The following is a 14,989-nucleotide window of genomic DNA, read 5'->3' on the forward strand; positions in this document are numbered from 1 at the left end:
AGAAGTGAGACGACTGGTCATACGTCAATTTTTTTCAGCAGCACTGTAATTTTAAACAGTCACTAAACAAATGGTTGTAAAGCAAAAACTAACTTTGTTATCAGCATTAATTCTGGCAGTACTTATAGAAGAATTTACTGTTCCATCTGTTAGTCACTGAAGCCTTGCTTCATCAAGAAAGTCTTCCATGGTGTCAGATATTTGCAAGAATGCGATGACTTCTGAGCTGAAGCAAGAGTAGTAAGTATGGACTTCCGCCTAGCTGCTTCTGTGTTGCCAACCAATAAAAACTTACCAAAAGAACAGCCTGAAGATAGCCTATAATTTATTTCAGTCAGCCTTCTTTGACCCAAATCCATCCAATAAGTTGGGCTGGTCTGAATGTGCAGTTACTATGAGGCTGTTCAGTCTTATGGAGTTAATAATTCTAATAAAAGTGTGCATCTCATCCTAGTAGAATATACTGTATATCCCCACTTTTGCCTTTTTTTTTGTTTATTGGATGTAATAGAAGCAAATCATGTGAAAATTTGCTATTGTTCTTGGATGCTCCACGTAGAGTTGATTAGTTCAGGGGTCCCCAACCCTCGGGCCATGTCCTGTTTGGAACTGGGCCTCAGAAATAGTGGGCGAGCACGCACGCACCCCTCCACTTGCACGAGCATTGGGTGCGAGCACAAATGCACGAAAGTCCATTTGTGTGAGTGGCGAGCGCGCCATGACTCCACTTGCACAAACGGAGCTGCTCACGCCCGTTCCTGCTGCTTGTACAGAACCATCCTCTTGTCCCCTCTCCCAAGCGCTGGGCCACCAAGCCAGAAAGGTTGAGGACTGCTGGATTAGTAGTTCATAAATACCTTGATTAGCAGGACTGTGTAGCTGTTAGGATTCGAGGCAGAATGATGCTTTTGTGTGAGGTGCGGGGTGAATGATCCACTATGTTCCTCTGGTATTCTCTACCTCCCCCCCAAGCCTGTTTGGGTGAGATGTGGCAGAGAAGGCTGCTCTCTTTTCTGTCCATATCTCCCTTTTCTAAAGCAGTGCTCCCTGATATTAGATAGCTGCCAACCCCATAAGCTTTTTCAAGACCTGGCTAGTCTTGAGGGAACCACTTCAGTCTCTCCTGACCGAATGCATTTGGCAGGACCCAGGAGAGGGGCCTTTTCTGCCATGGTGCCTGCCCTGTGGAATATTTATCATCCCCCTGAGTTGAGACTGGCCCTGTCCTGATATCCTTCCAGAAGGCCCTCAAAAGATTGCTACATCAGCAGGCTTGGGGAAATCTCACCGAAATAGTGATATAAGGAGATGGCTGCATTATTTTTAACATCTATCTAGCTCTATTGTCTTGGTATTAATGTTTTTTTTTTTTTTAAAAAAAGAATACTTCTTTTAATATGGTCCCTGTGAGATGGGTGACTAAAGAAATATAAACACACACACACTTTTATGGTTGTTCCTCGGTGCTGGATGTTATTTGTTACGTTGGTTACATTTTTCTGTTTAGCTTTTAACCATATTACTGTTCTGGATCTCTGTAAGCTGCTCAGAGTCAGACCTGATTAGAATAGTGAAGGAGCCTAGTACAATACGTAAATTCCCTAAAGCAGCTGTGCTTTTTCCTAGGATCATGTGTCTGCCCTCATGTGTCTGCCCAGCCATATTAATTACCCTCTTTTATCCACTCTGAAGAGTTATAAGAAATTAATCCAGCTATTCGTTCCAGGACTTTAGTCTTAGTTCAGTAGAATTAGCAAAAAGTTCAGACAGCTTACATTCTTCCCCAATGACTGTTACTTACTCAGAGAGGCTTGCCTACATTTACTTCATTGCTGGTTATGATTGGAGGTTAGATGTGAAAAGATGATTTGCTGGATAAGGACCTGGCTTGACAAAACATTGCCAGGTCTGTTGTTTTTACACCATTAGTGGCATTTGAAAAACCGATTGCGATGCCGCATTGATTCTACAGAACCTAAAGATTTCTCAGTATTTGCTAGATTTCTGGAAAGACAGCTTTCCTGTCACTACTAATACGCCTGCGTAGTGCGCAGCCAGAATTTTAAATAGCTTACAGGCTTGACTCTTGGTTGTTCAGAGTTGCAATAAAACCCTGTGGGCTTTGGCCAATGCTCTTTATATCCTGGAACATGCTCAGAATTCTGTCCAGTGCTTAGGAATTAAGTGGCAGGTATGTGTCAATGCAGAACAGTTTGAAAGCTTCTATGGTGGAGGATACATTCTTCAAACAACCTTTGCCACGGGTGCTCTGTAACAATGAAGAAAATATTAAAGGGTGTGTGTGAAGGGAGACCCATCCTTGCTTCAATTTTCAAGCGGGTGTTTCTGTTTTGCTTTCTTACCTCTCAGCAACCTCCATCTTAAAAAGGCAGAAACAGCTGCGTAGAAAGAACGTGCGCTTCGACCAGGTGACTGTGTACTACTTTGCAAGGCGTCAGGGATTTACCAGCGTTCCTAGCCAAGGGGGCAGTTCCCTGGGCATGGCCCAGCGGCATAACTCTGTCCGCAGGTATACCCTTGGTGAATTTGCCCAAGAGCAGGAAGTGAATCACCGTGAGATCCTTCGAGAACACCTGAAGGAGGAGAAACTTCATGCCAAGAAAATGAAGGTAGGCTTTTGGCAGGCAGAAAAGTCCCTTTAGGTCATTTATTTGCAGAGTTTTTGGTGCTGTAACTTGACCCTATTTTGATGCATATATAGGGAATACAGCAAGGTTGGGGAATTGACTTTGAATGCCTGTAATCCTTTTCCCAATTTGATATGTTGAGTTCACATCAGCCCTGCCTGTGGGAAGTGGTAGAGAAGATCAAGTGAGCCATGGTGGCGCAGTGGTTAGAGTGCAGTACTGCAGGCTACTTCTGCTGCCTGGTTGCAATTTGGCAGTTCAAATCCCACCAGGCTCAAGGTTGACTTAGCCTTCCATCCTTCCGAGGTGGGTAAAATGAGGACCCAAATTGCTGGGGGCAATACACTGACTCTGTAAACTGCTTAGAGAGGGCTGTAAAGCAGTATAAAGCGGTATATAAATCCAAGTGCTATTGCTATTTCTAGACCACGGGTGTCAAACTTACCGCGTCACGTTGCTGTCACATGATGTATCACAACTTGTTTCCCTTCGCAGAGCTGGGGTCGGTGTGGCCTGCGCGTGATACGCCAGTTTGACATTCCTGAACTAGATGATCATATGGTCCTTTGGTGCATTTGCCTGGACTCTTTTATTTGTCTGTCTCTGCATTTATTAAGGAATAGTATTCCAAATATGCACTTCTGATTATTTTGCATTTTGGCTTTCTTACCTGTCTAACTCCGTTATGCTAATCCTGAGCCCCAAATTCAAAACCCTGGATTCCCCCATATTTCATAGACTACATGCAGCCCTCCATCTGGATTGGAATATGAGAAATGCTGCTGGTAATGTGAAAATGAACATTGAAGAACTTCTTGAACTGAATGAATGTGAAGTTGACAAGAGCTTTCCCTGTAGGGCTTGGAGAGGAAGGGTCAGAGATGAGCTTTCTGAGGAAAAGTTAAGGATTCCCCGCCATCCAGCAGCAGAGAAGCCCTCGCAGCCAAGAGACAAGTACCGCCAGTGATGCCAACCAGGTTTCTAGCCTCCGTTTTGTGTCAACTTGATTCAAGGGAAGGCTCAGCAATTGCAACGAAAGCCTCTCCCCTTTTAGCCTCCTCCAGCAAGCTTCTTGTTCAGTCCATCTCCTTATCATATGCCTCCTGGCGGCCTGGTTGGTGTGTCCTGTAGGTTGCCTAGCAACTGGGTTTCCCTTACAGAATTGAATGCTTCTGTCAAAAAACAGACGTTCCAATCATTCTCTTGCTACCATGACAACCAGTTTAGCCAAAAGGACAGACATTCACTCTGTGGTCCTGCAACTCTGGCCTACTTCTTATAGTTGGTAAAGGAAACCCATTTCTGAACTGCACTGCTTCAGGGTCCGGATTTGTCCTGATACGATCCATCCTTGTTTATGCATATGCCACCTTTTCCAGAAGGTGAATATAGGGAACCTGCACATCGGAGAAGGATCTAGGTTATGACTTGCAAACTAGCTTGCTAGCTTTCTGTGGTGGCTGTTTTTGGTGTGTTTTTAGTTGTATGAATGAGCATCCTGTCCTGGATACTGCCCCAATCCACCATCCTTGTAGATTGAGATGGAATATGTCTGAAAAAAGCCTGATTATTTATTTATGTGTTTATTTCCCACCTTTATTATTTTTACAAATAACTCAAGGCAGCAAACACACCTTCCTCCTCCTGTTTTCCCCACTACAATAACCCTGTGAGGTGGATTGGGCTGAGAGAGAGAGAGTAACTGGCCCAAAGTCACCCAGCTGGGTTTCCAAAACAGTAGTTGCAGCTTTGCAATATGACTAGGATGTTCATGAAGCCTATGGAAAACACGCGAAATGCTTTTTAAAACATGAGTTGTTTTGTATATTCCACAGAGAATTTTGCATTTGAAGGTCTTATCAGCTACATTTTAAAGGTTTCATTTCTATATTTGTCATGCAACTCCTTCTCATTTTTAATGTCAGTTCTGCTTTCTCACGTATCTGATCCTTATTTGCCCACCTTCCGAAGTTAGTTTATCTTCCAACAATCTACAGTATCTTTTTTCCTCTCTAGCTGCCATGTCTCTGACAAAAAAAGCCTCACACAAGTCTTCTCCCTTCCAAAGATTGGAGGTGAAACAAATTTGTACTCTGTTCAGCAGACGATGAGGGTTTTGTTTTTGTTTTGTTTTTTTGTATGGAGCACAAATCAGCCAAGTGTACCTTCTGCTTTGCCCTTGAGGACAGGCTGTGTCTGCCAGTAGAAAGATTACTGTGTTTTCCACATGGCCAGCAGTGCGAATAGTAGTGCCTGTCATGTTTAGTGTAAGAAATATCAAGCTGCAAATGTGTTTAGTGTCTCCGCAAAGTTGTGATGTAATGATTGGATCAAGGTCACCCTCAGACTCCCCCCTGCAAGGTTCCAGAATTCCCAAATCCAAGCTCCCCCCTGTCACACCGACTGCTTCCATCAGAAGATGGAGGAGGCTGGATTGAAGTGCTGGGGGGTGGAGTTAAGCTCTCACCTCAGCGCTCGGCTAGGTTGCATCATGTCTCTCAGGAATGGTTCTTTGTAATACCATGGCTACTCTGATGAAACACTACTACTTGCTTTGTTTTTGCCACCAGGCTTCTTTTTTTAATTTTGAGCTTTTATTGCATTTTACAAATGGTATAAAAACCAAATGTATCTATTTTAAAAATAGGGGGAAGGGAGAAAAAAAGGGAAAATGGAAAAAAACAAACACCAAAATTGGGGTTGCAGTCAGTGAGGGAAATATCTACAAAAAGAATAACTTCTTTTTTTCGGTGAAGATGTGAATACTGATTCCATATGTTGCCCCTGGTTCAGATCTTTTTTTTGCTTCCCATTTAAAACAGACACTGTATATTTTCTTTTTTAAATATTTTATTTCTTGAAATATACAGGGAGCCCTTGACTAGAAACTAACAAGTGGGAGCAGAATTACTATTCCTAAACATAGTGGATGTATTTGACTACCTTTTTTGCCACTGCAGTGAATCACTGTTGTTAACTGAAACTGGCTGTCATTAAGTGAAGCTGCTTCCCCCTATCGACTTGTTTTTTTAAAAAAAGTTTAAATTTTATTAGACAAACAAAAACAGAAAAGAACATTAAAAACAATGAACATGGTACAATCCTCCTAACCCACATAGCTGTCTTACATTGCTAAGTCACATATAAAAAGTGCATATTTACATTCTATATACATAGTATATAATATATACATTTAATCATTTCTTATTATCTTGATCCTCTCTTTTCCAGCCAACCAAAAACTTATCCCATACTTTGTAATAATCCGATTCATCCTTATTTTTTAATTCTTTTGTCAAATCTGTCCATTTCTGCGCACATCCAAATTTTCCTAATTATTTCTTTCACTTGGAGTTTCTTTACATTTCCACTTGACTTGTCTAAAGTTGGACGAGAAGGTCGCAAATGGGGATCACATGACCTTGGGATGCTGCAATTGCCATAAACGCATGCCAGTTGCCCAAGTCACGAGATCACATAGCTATGGGATGTTCCAGCAGTCATAAATGTGAGGACTGTTCATAAGTCACTTTTTTCAATGCCATTTGTAACTTTGAATGACAGCCAACAGAATGGTTGTAAGTCAAGGACCAGTTATGTATATACATTGGGTAAATAATATCACACAAAGTTTGTCAAAAAGTGAAAAACATAGCGTATCCTGGTGAAAACTGATGAGAAAGAATCCTTCGTGCTTTTAGACACCACTATCTAGAAATGTCAAATTCAAATGCGGGATTTTGGCTTGGAAAATGTTGCCACTCCATGTGTATCTTCTCTGAGACTTGGGAAAAAAACGAGGTCTACAGGGGTGCATGGAGGTTACCATTGTCCAAACCATGTTTTGAAATTTCCCATCTCAAGTAAAGGTAAATGAAATACGTATCTCTGATATCATTCTGAGGGTGCAGATTTTAAGGACTGAATGGGTTGGATAAAGTTTCAAGGGAGCTTGGGAATGAGCAAAGAAATAAACCACCATCTCTTAATTGGTCGTGATCTGCCTGCACAAGCCAACAGCTGGTTTGATCAAACAAAGCTCATAATCTTTTCTAAAAAGGCTATGGTTTGTGTGGTGAGCTTGAAGGCTTGCATATGCAAAGGCAAGTCACTGTCAGAATTTAACACACACACACGATTCTCTCTGGATGTTGGGTTGTACAAGCAAAGGAGAAAGAAAAACCCAGAACATGGTCTAACAGTGCTTTGGCTTATGCACGTAAAGCTGGATCACGGTTAGAACCTCTCTATCCAGCCAGCTTTTGGGGTTCCTTCAGCTTTTGTCAGTGCAGAAAACTGCATCACTGTCAAAACTCACAGCCCGGGAGGAATCCGTATTTGGAGGAAACAGGTGACCCTTGCAGCCCAGCTAAACTCAGGCAAATCATTTGTCTTTTTTTTTTTTCCAGACTGAAAACTGATGATGGGATTTCAATTTCAAGATTAACTTTGCTGGTGTCTGTGTCTGTTGTGTTCTCTGTTCTTTCCCACACCCTCCCCTAAGCTGACCAAGAATGGAACTGTGGAGTCCGAAGAGGCTGATGGCTTGACGCTTGAAGATGTCTCTGACGATGACCTCGATGTAGAGAACGTGGAGGTGGATGACTACTTCTTCTTACAGCCGCTGCCTACCAAGCGGCGGCGAGCTCTACTTCGAGCCTCTGGTGTTCATCGCATCGATGCAGAGGAGAAACAAGAACTTCGGGCCATCCGCCTCTCACGAGAAGAATGTGGGTGTGACTGCCGGCTGTACTGTGACCCTGAGGCTTGTGCCTGTAGCCAGGCTGGAATTAAATGCCAGGTCAGTGGGGAAGAAACCGCTAGGCTTTGGCCTGAACTATATCTCCTGTTGCCTGTGTGTCTTTTTGATGTGGAGAGGGGTCCACTCATTGTTTCATGTGTTGAGCTCATAAGAGATGATTTTTAAAGAGAATTTCTCTCTGCCCACCTCCAAAGGTCTTAAGATCAGGGGTGTCCAACTCAAGGCCCGCTAGCTGCATCCGGCCTGCATGGAAACAGCAAAGGACTGGCCTGCTGTGTTGCTGCCAGCAAAAATGGAGCTCGGGAGGCCTGCATGTGGAGAGCTCTGTTTTCGCTGGAAGTGGGTTGCAGGAGGCCATCGCAGCTGAAAACGGAGCTTGGGAGTCCATTTTCACTGGCAGAGCCTTTGGGCCACCATAGGCACCCCTGACACGAGTGATGTCGAGCTGGCCACACCCACCCTGGCCATGCCCACCCGGCTCCCGAGGTCAAACACAACCCTGATGCGACCTTCAATGAAATCGAGTTTGATACCCGGGTGGGATTCAATCTTTTAACAACCGGTTCTGTAGGCGTGGCTAAGTTGGTGGGTGTAGCTTGGTGGTCATGTTATTGGCTGGGCGTGGCCAACTCAATATCACTCACATCAAGGCACGCATCTCGCCTGGCCTCTCATGACTGTGGGGATGCTGCAACAGTTGTAAGTGTGAAAATGGTTATAAATCACTTTTTTCAGTGCCATTGTAATTTTGAATGGCCACTCCATACAAGCAAAGTAGCAGCAAAGGAGGGGAAAAACTCCAGAGAAGTTCCTGAGACAGGAAGTCTAATCCTGCCAAGAACATAATAAGGGTTAACGTAGATGCAGTTTCTGTAAGCAACACCAGAATGTTTCCTACCTGCCTTCCTTACAGGATTAGGCCAGTAATTTCTTCTAACAACCGGTTCTCCAAACTTCTGGGATGGGGAGCTAAAATAGGATGAGAAGTTCTTGAGGAAATAGGACTAGCTTTCCAGGATGATGTGAAGTCACTGTGATTATGCATGTGGGAATCTGCTATTCTTCTGCTTCCCTCTTTTGGCTGCTGTATGAAACGAGCCCTTCAAAGAATCTGATCAAATGTTTAACTTAAATTATGCAGCGTTTGTGCAACTGTAACCACATTTTCTTAGTATTTGATTTACAGCATTACGCTTCTTGGACAAAACAAAGAGACAAAGGGATGTTCAGAATCCAGAAGTCTTAAACACAAGAAGTCTTAAGTTACTTCATTTTTGATTCCCAACATCTAAGGTGCTGGGTAATCTCTCCAGAACCAAATTTCATTCTCTGCATTGTTCTCATCTGTAGCATTTTGCCACCCGCTACGGAATGTGTGCATTGGCATTTCTGCTCTTAATATTTTCTTGGCAAAGTCATTCTCTCTCAGTCTCTCTGCCTTTTTTGCACCGCATCTTTTACACACTAAATGGCAAAGCTCTGGTAAAGGATTTTTCCTGAAAGTGCTTTTATCGTGAAAGAACATTTGATGGTTTGATAAATGAAGTGTCAAAGAGCACATTCATTCTTTCACAATAGAACGAATCAGACATACTCCAGGCCATTCTTTATTTCTTTTGATTTCTCCTTGAAATACAAGATTTATAGGTAGGTTATGTGGGGGAAAGAATTGAATTTGGGGGCGCAAAAGGTTGCTTGAGGCCTATCTAGCCAGTTGCTTTTTTTATAACAGCTTACATGGATTTTACATTTTTCCCATCTGACTTTAATTCCCTATCTGTTCACTTACTCTCCTTTTAGCCAAGCTTTCATCCTTCCAGTCACTTCCTCGGTTCTCACACAGGCCCAGTTTTCACTGTCCTTCGCTTCCCCCACCCAGGTAGACCGAATGTCCTTCCCATGCGGCTGTTCCAGAGATGGTTGTGGGAACATGGCTGGGAGAATTGAATTCAATCCCATCCGGGTGAGGACTCACTACCTGCACACCATTATGAAACTAGAGCTAGAGAATAAGCGGCAGGTGAGCCGGGCCCAGGTTCTGGATGAAGAGACCCCTCATAGCTCCGGCAGTGACTGGCTGGGAAGCCAGTCCCCAGAGACCCAGGATTTCCAGGAGTTCATGGCGGAGAATGAAACGGCAGTCATGCATCTTCAGACAGCTGAGGAGCTGGAGCGGCTGAAGGCGGAGGAAGACTCTAGCAGCGGCTCCAGCATGGAAAGCTTGGGGGTGTGCATTTTGGAGGAGCCGCTTTCTGTCTCCGAAGGGATGTGCCCAAGTCTCGCCACCCCAATCCTCATTCAAGCTCAGCTGCCACCAGGTTCCTCTGTTCTGTGTTTCACGGACAGTTCTGAGCAAGCCAGCTCAGCTGAGGGCAGCCAACCCTACTTGAACAATGGGCCTGTTGTGTACTATCAGGTTGACCAAAGGTCAGTGCTGGGGGTGAAGGGGGAGAATAGAGCAGAGGAGCCTGAGGGGCCCCCTCGTTTCACAGAGGAGAAGGAGCTAAGCATCTACTCTGTCCCTGTGACTTCGCTGGTGTCTTGTGGCAGAGCCACAGCCACCAGCAGTGTAGAAACAGAGAAGGCTGCTGTATCTTTTGAGCCCCTGTCTTCTGAGAGCTGTCAGCCTGAAGTTCCTCTGCCAAGCCTGCCACTCCACACAGACGTGCCACAAGACAGTTTGCGGCCCCAGAACGTGGTGCCTCGATCGCCAGAGAGGGCCTGCGAGCTCCCTTCCTCTGAGGAATGCTCCTTGGGCCCTTCTCTGACCGTGTGACAGTTCCCAGCCCATCGTCTTGATGTTTTATTTATTGACAAAAAGGTTTTTATCAAATGGCCGCAGCCATTTGGAATTAATATTGGGGTGGGGGAGGGGAAGGAGAAGGGGTTGCTTTATGTGGGCTCCACCATATAAGGACCTAACAACAAGCACTTATCATAGCTGCCTCAGAGTAGGAGGACCTGTCTACTAGTTGGGCGGCCTCCTGTTCCTGAAGAGGTTGGACCCATAGGCAATGGAACTTTGTAGGGGAGGCCTTGACTTCATCCTGCAAGGACCAAATGTGAATGTGTCTCTTGGAAGCAATAGAGCTAAAGCTGCCTTTACTAAAGCGCTGGATGGGTTGGAGGGCAAGCAGAACACTTGTTGCTACTTCATGGCGTCAGTCGGTCTCTATGCGTGGTGGAATCTCTCCCTCCAGTTGCTGATCCCAAGCGAAGCTGCCGCCGCTGCCGCCAGCCATCCCTTTCTGTCACTTTCAGTGCTGTGTCTTGGTAACGGTGACCTTACTTGCTTGAACTGCTCTAACCAGTTACACAGCTTAAGCTCTGCAACCTCTTATTTATGTGACATTTACTGCCCTTCGTTCCCTGGAAGAATCCCATATATTTTTTAAATTCACTATGAATTAACTTTGATCATGACTAGCTTACACCTACAGTTTGGCATGCAACTGTCGTAAAAAAATAATTTTCATCCTGGAGCCTCTGCCCTGCCCTGCCCCTGCCAATAGCTTCACCCAAACATGTTCATGGCCTGTTTTGCTGGCTGGCCTTTGCTGGACTGGGACTGATTAAGTTTAAATTAACTTAAAAAAAAAAAAGCTGAATGTTTACGGACATGACGTGACTCAAGACTTGTCACTGACTCTCTGATCCTGAGCTGTCACCTCTGACTAGATCCCCTTCAGGGAACTGATTCTGTAAACGCTGAACACTAGGATCCCACCCTAGGATCGGGTGGGATCCAGCTTCTTTCTGAAAAGAACTGCCAGTTTGGGTGGGCAGAGAATTTGACACTTAAGCCTTTCGCCTCATACTTTTATGAATCAATTTTCCCCTTTTACTGTCTGTCTTTTCCATTCTAGTTGCACAAGAATTTGGAGGCGATATTGAAAGCTTTCTGACCCCTTGTTCCTTGCTTTTAGCAACCTAGCATTCTGGATGACTTGAAAGGGCACGGAGCCTGTGTGCAGTAAAACTGCAACCTGCTGGGTCCCAAGCATTTAGGGGTCAGTAAATGTGCAATAAGGTGGCACCTGCAATTCCCCTCCCAGTGAAGTGTGTACATTGTTCCAATTGGTCTTGGAATAAAGGGAGAAAGGACGCCCTTATAAACTGCCACTCACCCCTATGACCACTCTAGGATAACAAAAGCACTTTTCTCTTCCAGCTTATTAGGCATCCTTTCCTTCTTCATCTACCTTGTAGTAAGCAGCAGATAATCATTGCCTTTCTGTTGTCACCTGTTCTGACCCAGCTCATGTTATAGCCCTGTGGTGTATGGCCTGGGGCTTAGCAAGAACTGGTTTCCCCTGTATTTAGGAATCTCTTCTTTTTTCAGACTGCTCAAGATTTACAACGAAAGCTAGTCTGGGTAATTTGGTTGCCCTTAACTCCTTATGCATAAGAGAGGATGGGATTTAAGTAGCCTTTGCAGGGATATATATCTTCATCAAAACCTGCCTCCCAGCTGAAAAAATAATACACGCACCATCAGAACCTAAGTACAGGCATATCACTAGATCTGTGTAAATGCTAGGCCATGTAAGTTTCTAGATCTGGAAAGTTTCTGAATCTGGAAAGATTGAACAGTCCTGTCCCTTAATTGCAAAGCTGCTTGGGAGTAGGCAGAGCAAGAAAACTCTGGCGGTAGCCAAGTCTTAACTTAATTCTTGGCTGTTAATGATCAGTGATGAGCAATCTGTGCTGCCAGTGCATCCAGAAAAGCCTATTCTCCTGAAAGTGACTCTGTAAGATAAAACGCAAGCAAATGCTGCGTAGGCGGCATTGACACGTAACATCGTTCCAGCCCATTCCAGGCTTCAGTATAGATGCAAAGACTCTCGTACCAAATCCCTGTCTTGATTTTTCACCTTATTTCGCCCAAGCTCTCCTTGTGCTGATTGGCATATAGTATATACAGCCAGGGCTCCAAAACTTTGCCAGACTACTTAATTGCTTTCACATCACTACCTCTTTTGGTGGATTGTTTAGAAGCAATGCTATGTTTGGTGGGCAAATGTCTCCTTTGTGGATTTTAAAATGTAAGAGGATGCATGTGCAGCCTTAAAAATGTCCGCTGTCCTCCTTTTGTCTTTAAAAAGCCACACAAGTCATTGCATGAGACACACACAAACATAAACACGCCTTCCTATACACTGGTCTCCTTCCTGAGGGGTGGTTGAGGCTTTTATTCCGTGCAGTTTCACCCCAGACTACCTTTAGGAGGAGTCTTTCCTATTTCTCACATTTGTAGTTTACAAAACAAGTGGTGCTATAACAAGCTAAATTTATTTTCAAGGCAGCTGATCTCTCACTTGTAGCAAATGTATTTAGTGCTCTTCACATCTGAATCAAACAGAAGAGAAAGAATTTCCTCCTACATAGAATACTCAGCTTTGTAGGTATCTGGGTCAAAGAGGAGACATCTCATATAAAATTCTCAACGTTTGAAAGCACCTTGGCTATTTATAATAATTGCTTTTTTTTACACAACTACAGTAGCATTATCATGGGCAGCTGTAGGTTTGTTTCAGGACAAGGTGCACTTGTCTTTTTCCCATATTATTCCTCCATTGTTCCAGCTATACTCTTTGTAGCCCTGAATTAGGAATCTTTGTACTGTAGATCTGCTCTAAAGTAGTGGCTAAAACCAGAGGCTTTGCTCCTTTAACTGCATGGTGTTTGTTCTGGGGATTTGGCACAGTCGGGCCCTAGAATCAAGTTTTTAAATGGGGCTTACCTCAATTCTTGCAGATCTGGCAGTATAATAAGAATCTCCTCCTGTAGAGTGCTTAAGCTGTTGCACCCCTTGGCCACCTGCCAATACTGACAGATGGTTTGGTGGAATACACTTTCTGAAAATGGAAGCAGCTTCACACTTAAAATACCAGGATTCCATTTTTATAATGCAGAAACAATTCTCGTGACTGACATTCCCGAATGCAATGATTAATGTAATGGCTTGATAGAAACCCAAGTACTAAAATACAACATTCTTACACAGAGGTGTAGATAACAGGGAAGAAAACAGAAACTCAACATAGCATCTATTACGCTGGCTTTTTCATTTCCACCAGATACTTAGTTATGACAGAAAAAGGCATCCTTAAATAGCTATTTGTAGAAAAATAGCCAGAAAAATAAAACACTCCTTCCTGAGCATTATGAAAAAAGAAAGGGCGCTGATCTCAAATGACAGAATTTTATTTCTAAATCCTGTAGTACAGGCTTCTTAGAAAGCTTTTGTTTTAAAGAATGTTCTTTAATGCAAAAAAAAAAAAAAAAGGCCTACTATCTTGCCTGTCTCCCTTTTGTTATTAATAACAAAACTATCTTTCTTATTCTGATGTGGTGGTACATTCACCTGTTCTCCCTTCCCCTTCCCTTCTTTTGGTGCTACTGAACTGTTTACAGGACAGTCCTTTTACTACTTGGAAGACACTTCTATTGACAGAAGCCCTGGTCTGATATTGGTATTAGCCCTGTCCTCTTGTCACTTGCAACCAATAACTTCATAACTCTGCTTTCCTGCAGGAAATACACAGGTGGCATTTTCAATGTGAATCCAAAGCTTGTCAGGTCCTTTACATTTTTGTTTTGCCTTTTATGTTCTTTTCATTGTGATAATGCTGTATTTAAAGAGGATATTTAAGTGTAAAAACAAATAAATGCGTAAACTTACACGAAGTGAATTTTGTTCTCAAAATGGATGCTGCCTTCTATTCAGATCCAGTGTGCGTGCATGTTTTTCTGTATTTTTCACAGCTGCTTTTAACCAAAGTGCAACATATGATTAATACTTGCAGAGTCTGCATTTGTGAAACAATCCTTTCTGTCTAAAGGAACTAAACAGTATCAAAGTATATACAATGTTTCATAACGGTGAGATTCTGCATTGGATCATGGGAACACCTTCCAAGTAGCAGCTTTTGCAGCTTGGCTTAATTTTGAATTGTGACAAGTCTATAAATTTATCCCATAGTGAAACCTAATGGAAAAATCTTTTCACGCTTCCAGGGTTTATTCTCTTGCATAGATTTTATTTCAAAAAGACTGATCATATTACCTGGACTAAGGTGTACACAAGAAAGACTTGGGTCATGAACTTAGTAGTCACTGGTTATTTTACAGGGGGAAAACAACTATTCATAGCTTCAGTGTTTCCAGTAATTTGTGATTCAAGCTCAGACACTCGAGGGAAGTCACAATAGTGATATGTTAACAGAATGACTTCAACACTCCACAATTAACAGGATTGGTGCATGTTTTTAATGTTCGCCGTCTTGCCATCTTTAATGGTAAGCATTTATCTTTCAAGTAAAATACATGTAATATACACATTTCTCACACATTTTATGATTAGCTCAAATACAGACTTCATCTTACACATGCCACCCAGAATTCCAGCTTCTGGTATACTTCATGCAGTCTAATTTTTTTTTAACCCCCTTCCTCTTCCCCACCCCCCCTAAAGGATTTTTTCAAGTCTGCTATACTTCATAATAATAATAATAAAAATCCTGTGATCTTGCGACTCCTGAGAGACCAAGATTGAGTCTTCCCTTTTGATAGGAAT

At 43.2% G+C, this 14,989-nt stretch overlaps 1 protein-coding gene across 4 annotated transcripts in view; it reads left to right on the top strand.

Annotated features, from left to right (window-relative positions):
• Positions 1 to 14,094, top strand: part of CSRNP2 (cysteine and serine rich nuclear protein 2) — a 42,213-nt gene extending 28,119 nt beyond the window's left edge. For all 4 annotated transcript variants that reach the window (XM_026677344.2, XM_087956340.1, XM_087956342.1 and 1 more), the window contains exons 3-5: positions 2,371 to 2,630; positions 7,153 to 7,449; positions 9,290 to 14,094. In XM_026677344.2, coding sequence (XP_026533129.1) covers positions 2,371 to 2,630; positions 7,153 to 7,449; positions 9,290 to 10,186 — 1,454 coding nt within the window. In that variant the 3' untranslated portion in view covers positions 10,187 to 14,094. The remainder of the gene's footprint in view (positions 1 to 2,370; positions 2,631 to 7,152; positions 7,450 to 9,289) is intronic.
• Positions 14,095 to 14,989: the final 895 nt, after the last annotated feature.

Source organism: Notechis scutatus, chromosome 2 (genome assembly GCF_049901735.1).
Source record: "Notechis scutatus isolate UNSWTSFEM ecotype Mainland chromosome 2, rNotScu1.2, whole genome shotgun sequence".
Taxonomy (NCBI): Eukaryota; Metazoa; Chordata; class Lepidosauria; order Squamata; family Elapidae; genus Notechis; species Notechis scutatus.